Source organism: Hipposideros armiger, unplaced genomic scaffold (assembly GCF_001890085.2).
Source record: "Hipposideros armiger isolate ML-2016 unplaced genomic scaffold, ASM189008v1 scaffold_22, whole genome shotgun sequence".
NCBI lineage: Eukaryota > Metazoa > Chordata > Mammalia > Chiroptera > Hipposideridae > Hipposideros > Hipposideros armiger.
In genome coordinates this window covers 6,033,289-6,039,742 of record NW_017731372.1, presented here as the reverse complement: position 1 = coordinate 6,039,742, position 6,454 = coordinate 6,033,289, and the positions used below count along the sequence as shown (strand labels likewise).

At 38.4% G+C, this 6,454-nt stretch overlaps 1 protein-coding gene across 1 annotated transcript in view; it reads left to right on the top strand.

The window, feature by feature from the left end:
• TATDN3 (TatD DNase domain containing 3) overlaps positions 1-6,454 on the top strand; it is a 28,337-nt gene that overhangs the window by 3,758 nt on the left and 18,125 nt on the right. The window contains exons 3-5 of the mRNA XM_019635455.1: positions 163-291; positions 3,921-3,983; positions 4,908-5,017. Coding sequence (XP_019491000.1) covers positions 163-291; positions 3,921-3,983; positions 4,908-5,017 — 302 coding nt within the window. The remainder of the gene's footprint in view (positions 1-162; positions 292-3,920; positions 3,984-4,907; positions 5,018-6,454) is intronic.

Genomic DNA, 6,454 nt, shown 5'->3' with positions numbered 1-6,454 from the left:
GGGATCCGAACCGGGGCCCTCTGGCGTTCCAAGCGAGTTCTTAACCATCGCGCCACTCGGCCGGCCCAGAGCATCCATTTTTAAAGAGAAGAAAAAATCATATTAACATAGCCCTAAAAAATTATTTTCCTGCTCGTTCTTTAGAGTAACATTGTATACTAGTCTAATATCCCTGCTCTCTTTCTTAATTCATTCTACATTTTTAGGTATAATGGGTTTCTCCTGCCATGCTTGGGTGTTCATCCAGTTCAGGGACTTTCACCAGAAGACCAAAGAAGTGTCACATTAAAGGTAACAGATAAAACAAGAACCATAAAAAATAATAATACCTTTGACTCAGTAATTCTCTTTCTGATTTATAGTCTAAGGCAATAATCCAAAATCAGGAAATACTACCTTCTTTCCCAGAGATGTTTGTTGCATCATTATTTGGGGTTTTTTTTGTTTTGTTTGTGTTTTTTAGATTTTGTTATTGAGGAATTGGGGAAGAGCAACAGTGTTGGGGAATTGGGGAAGGAGAACAGCAAAGTTGTCCTTCAGTCTTAGTTGTGGAGGGCACACCTAGCTCAGCTCCAAGTCCAGTCACCATCCAGCCGTCCAGCCGCAGCTGGCGGCTGCTCAGCTCAAGGTGCCGTGTCCAGTCTTTGTGTCTGGTGGGCATAGCCCACCATCCCATGCGAAAGTCAAACCAGAAACCTTGTTGCTAATAGCACACACTCTAACCACTGAGCCATCCGGCCGCCCGTCGGCAGCTCATGGCTGCTTAGCTTAAGGTGCCATGTTCAATCTTAGTTGCCGGTGGGCATAGCCCGTCATCCCATGTGGGAGTCGAACCGGCAACCTTGTTAGGAGCACGTGCTCTCACCAGCTGAGCCATCTGGCCACCTGTTGGCAGCTCAGCAGCAGCTTAGGAGCAAATCACTGGCCCATGTGTGAATCGAACCGGCTACCCTGTGGCTTAGAGCTTGCGCTCTTAACCAACTGAGCCACTCAGCCAGCCCATGTTGCATCATTATTTGTAATAGAGAAAAAGGGGAAACAGCCTAGAGGTTCAGAAATAAAAGAATAATTAGTTACCTTGTAGAGTGTTAAATATAATGCTTTTATAAAAAATGAGGATGATAAGGTTTATGTAGCAACATGGAAAATGTTTACAGTATAATGTAGGGAGAAAAGCTGGTTATTAGATTGTGTAGTCCAGGAAGGCCTCTCTGAGTTGGTGACATTTCACCTGCAACCTGCATGCTGCAAAGGAATTGGCCAAGCACAAAGAGGGGCCAGAGTGTGGTTGGCAAAGGAAACAACCAAGCACAAAGGTCCTAAGGCAGGAACAAGCTGGATATGGTCAAGGAAAAGAAAGAGGGCTGATGTGACTAGAAGGAGGGAGAAATACTAGTGATGAGGTCAGAGGGATTGGGCAGGGATCCCCTCATAAAGGGCCTTGTTGGATTCTAGTTTACATCAATGGGGGATTTAAAGTGAGGAGTGACAAGATGTGATTTATGTTTTGAAAAGAACCCCTTGGCTATGATGTGACGCATCAATTTTGAAGAAGGAAAAAAAGGGGAGGAGAAATAGTTAGAAAGCTATTGCAAAAGTCCACGTGAGAAATGATGGTAGATTGGACCAGAGTGGTAGCAGTGGAGGTGAAGAGAAGTGGGTGATTTGGGCATATTTTTGGCATGAATGTAGAACCCATAGGAAGAACTGTTTAACTTACAAAAGCAATTAAAATACCAACTAGACATAGATACTTCTAGTTTCTCAAAGCAGTCGGTGAACTCATCAAATCTCAGGATAGCCCTCTGGAAAAGATCAAAGATAACCAGTGATTCCTATTTTATTCCTAGGGTGTTTATAGTCCATAGCATAATTTAGTTTTCCCACATTGATTAGATTACAAGCCTCTAATGTGTGGTACAAAGCTAGGTATGTAGTTAGTACTCACTAAATTAACTTGGTTTATAAAATGAAAATTGCCTAGCAACACACAAATCTTTCAACGTATTCCTGAATTAGTTCGTTCAATAAATGTTATTGCCAAGCAGGGTTCAGGTCCTGGGAATAATACTTCAGAGAACCACAATTTACTGACCACAACCTGCTGCCCCTGCAGGCAGGGTATGTGCTCTCCCTTTAGCGCCTGTTCCTACTTGGCCCACTTCACTCATTTCTGTTATACGCCTGACCCCTATTCTAAAGGTTCTGAAGACTAAACATTTTCTTTAATCAAAAATCTATTGTAATTATTTAAAATCATTCAGAATGAATTTTTTCTCCTTCCCTTTTGCCTTCTTCCTTTCTTCCCTCTTTTCCTCCTTCCCTTCTTCTCTCTCCTCTTCTTTCAGCAGCATAGTGGAAACAGCATGGGCTTTGAAGTCAGAGAAACCTGGCCTGCTGGCTTCTGTGACCTGTGGCACTTTACTTAACTTTGCCAAGTCTCAACTTTCTCATTTGTAAATCGTGAATATACTAGTGGTGTTCCCAATCATAGGGTATAGAGACATAGGATCTTAAAAAACCCCATAATAGAAACATTAGGTGGTAAGGAACTTGAGACCTTATGGAGGAAGGAGGAATAGAACTGAAGTCAGAAATAGACCTGTGAATGTCCTTAAAAATATTTTTATATCTATTAAAATAAAATAAGACCACACACAAATATATTTACACATGTTAGTAATATGAATTGTATTAATTGCTATTTGCTATCTTTGACTTGCCAGAAACTTACAGATTATTTCATAAGGAGTTGGAACAATGTCATTATAAATCTGTTTTGCTTTTTCCATAGATAATACATATTCCCAGAACCATGTTTTCTCCTGTATCTGGTCTTCATCCAAATATGCAACTTTTTCCTGATGAAGACTTCCTAAGTGTCAGACATTTCCTGTCTAATCTTTCCAATTTCCCCCAGAGACACAAAGTAGTTTGGATGTTTGGTATGGAAAAGCTTTCCCTGACACTGTTTAACCTACTCAGCTTTGTCCGACACCTCCTGTGCTATCTAGGGTTATAACTCTTAACTCCTCATGACAATGTTAATTCCTCTTCATTGATTTACTAGAATGTATTTCTAAGGCCTCAATTTACTTTCCCTCATCTTTTCTCCTGAGGCATTATTGTAAGATCTCCTCCTGTTCCTCTACCATCTGTTTTACCTCCTTCTTCTCAATTCTCCCTTGTTCTGATTATCCTTATTAGAAATACCTTGTAATTTACATATCCTGAGACTAAAATCCTCAAAGTAGTTTAAAAGAGATCTAGAAGCAAATTTTCCATATATTTGTCTTCCCCTTGCCTTTCAAGAGAACCCCCACAGGGCAAATTCCCTAAGTGGAAATAGTAATATCATGGAAACTAAATGGTACACAGTTATTTTGATAGTTGACAAACACGCATATATGTGCTATTTAGTGTTTATATATTTAACCTTTAGGACAAAACTAGGCCAAGCAGTATTATAAAGATGGATGAAAATAGTGCAAAGGATGTATGGGATTATTACTATTATAAACTCACAAAGCCTTAGTACCCTAAGTGGAGAAGATAACATAAGGCACTCCCAAAAACTCACAAAGGTGGCTTTCTTCTCTTGCTTAGGCATTCATCCAATCCAAATCAGTCCTCCCAAATGCCAGGAAATGCCTCCTCAATAGAAGGAAGTGTTTAAGTGGGAATGTTTGTAAACAGTTATGTTCTTGTAACCTGAATGGGTATGGGATATTACTACTCATTTCCAGACGGAAGAAGTACTCACCATTATGAAAGGATTGCTATTCCTAGTTCCTCACCTGGTTAAAGTAATCGAATGTGTGTAAAGGACCCAGGACAGCATAGTGCCTGGCATATAATAGGTGCTTATAAAATATCAGCTTCCTTCTCCCTCTGTTTTAACAAATTTTTTTTTCTCCCAGGATTTGGATGTAGCTTTGCCTATGATTGAGAAGTATAAGGATCGATTGTTGGCAATTGGAGAGGTAAACACTTGTTAGCTGATCAAATAACTTCTAATTCAGACTTTCATATAGTATATGAAATAATCCTTAATTCAGTATTGGCAATTATAACTGACTTGGATAATTGTGTTCACCCTGTTCAGCTGAATAGTAATTTGTCGATACTTTCTCAATAAGCAAAAGAGCTTGGGGATGAAACAATAAAAAGCCTCACCAAACGCTTATGTTAATACTTTATTAGCATTTCTGTATGCTTTGCTCTGATTTCTTTTTTTACTCAATATAGGTTAACTCTTTAGTTAAGTTAAAATAGTATATACAAACATACTTTAAGCTAGAGCTTGTGATTAAAAACATGTTTTATTAAATAATTTACAGTTGTGAAACATTTTTATCACTTTTCTACTTCTAATTAAAGATAAAGATAAAAGATAGGGATAACACTTAAATTCAAAATATAGATTATAGCAATGCATGCCAAAATAGTATCAAGAGAAGCAGACATTTATAATCTTGACTGTCCAACGTGATGATCACATGCATCTGTCGAGCACTTGAAATGTGACTGGTCCAAACTGAAATGAGCTATAAGTATAAAACACACAGAGGACTTCAAAGTTTTAGCACCCCAATGAAAGAGTGTAAAATAACTCAATAATTTTTTTATTGACTATGTGTTGAAATAATAATATATTACTATATAGTAATAATGATAATGTTTTGGATATGTTGGATTAAATCAAGTATAGTATTAAAATTAATTTCACCTGTTTCTTGTTAGTGTTTTTAATGTGGTACTACAAAAGAAAGTGTAAAGTTATATATGTGGCTTGCTTGCACGTATGGCTCCCATTATATTTCTCTTGGATGTTACTGCCATAGTATGTCTTTTGGGGTTCATTAAACCATAAAAATGTAATTGTCTGTTTTATTCTTCTGTTATAGGTGGGACTAGATTTCTCCCCGAGATTTGCTGGCACTGAAGAGCAGAAGGAAGAGCAAAGACAGGTCCTAATCAGACAGGTCCAGCTCGCCAAAAGACTCAATTTGCCTTTGTAGGTTAATTAATCATCTTTCTATATTAATCGCTAGAGAGCACATTAAATAATGATCTTTTTTTTTTTTTTAAAGATTTTTATTGGGGAATTGGGGGGATGGGACCAGTACAGGGGAATTGGGGGAAGGGGAACAGACAAGTTGCTGTCGTTTTGTTCTTCAGTCTAGTTGTGGAGGACGTTGCTTCACTGGCCCANTGTAGAGGGCAGTGTCACTGGCCCTCATATGTGGGATCCGAACCGGGGCCCTCTGGCATCCCAAGCGAGTTCTTAACCATCGCGCCACTCGGCCAGCCCAAAACGTTAATAATTTGCATTTATTGTTTACTATGTACCAGGTACCGAGCTAACCCCTTTCTGTACATCATCTCGTTTAATGTTTCACAACAACCTCCTGAGGAAGCTACTATTTTATAGCCAACAATTGTCCATTTTATAGATCAGGAAACTGAGGCCTAGAGATTAACTTGTCCAAAGACAAGTTAGTGATGCAGACTAGTAAAACTAGTAAACTAGTAAAGTGATGCAGACAAGATACTCTGAATCCAAAACATGTTCCCCAGCCACCATGCTTGCCAGCAATATGGTACAGATGAGTTCATCTGTCATGTCCAATATTAACATTATTCTGAAGATCTTGGAGAAATTATAAAAGTTTTCTGAAACATTTTGACTCGTTTGGGAAAAAAATTATTAATTTTTGGAAGTGTTTATGAAATTCATTATAAGTAGCTTTTCATGGTCTTCCCCAAAAGTGTTAGTCGGAAGTGGTTGCCAGTACATTTTTACATGCAGCTATCTTTCACTATGACACATCAGTTGGGAGTGTGGGCATTGGAGTTACACAGGCCTAAGGATCTTGGGCAAGTTATTTGAGTCCGTCCAGAATTCTGTCTCCTGATCTATACTGTGGGTTACAGCAGTGCCTACCTCATAGGGTTGTGTAGATAAAATGAGGTAATATTTATGTTCTCTGAACATAGTGCCTGAAACACAGTGAGTACTCAGTTGATAGTCATTGTGATCATATCGATGGAACCTGGATGAGTAAGGATAACTAAAAGCACAGAAAACAATTTTATTTAATTATATTGGATGTATATTGTTTGAGACTCTAACTGTTCTGTTCTTTTTTGTTTCAGGCCAATGTTATGGCTCTCGTGCTGGTTGCTGAACACTCAGGAGAATTTGAAAAGATTATGCAGCTTTCAGAAAGGTGCAACTCATTAAGAACTTAAACAGTTGCTAATAAGGATGCAGATATGAAGTCATATTTATAATATCAAAGAGCATCCATTTTTATTTATTTATTTATTTATTTATTTATTTTAAAGATTTTTATTGGGGGATTGGGGGGATGGGAACAGTGCTGGGGAATTGGGGGAAGGGGAACAGACAAGTTGCTGTCGTTTTGTTCTTCAATCTAGTTGTGGAGGA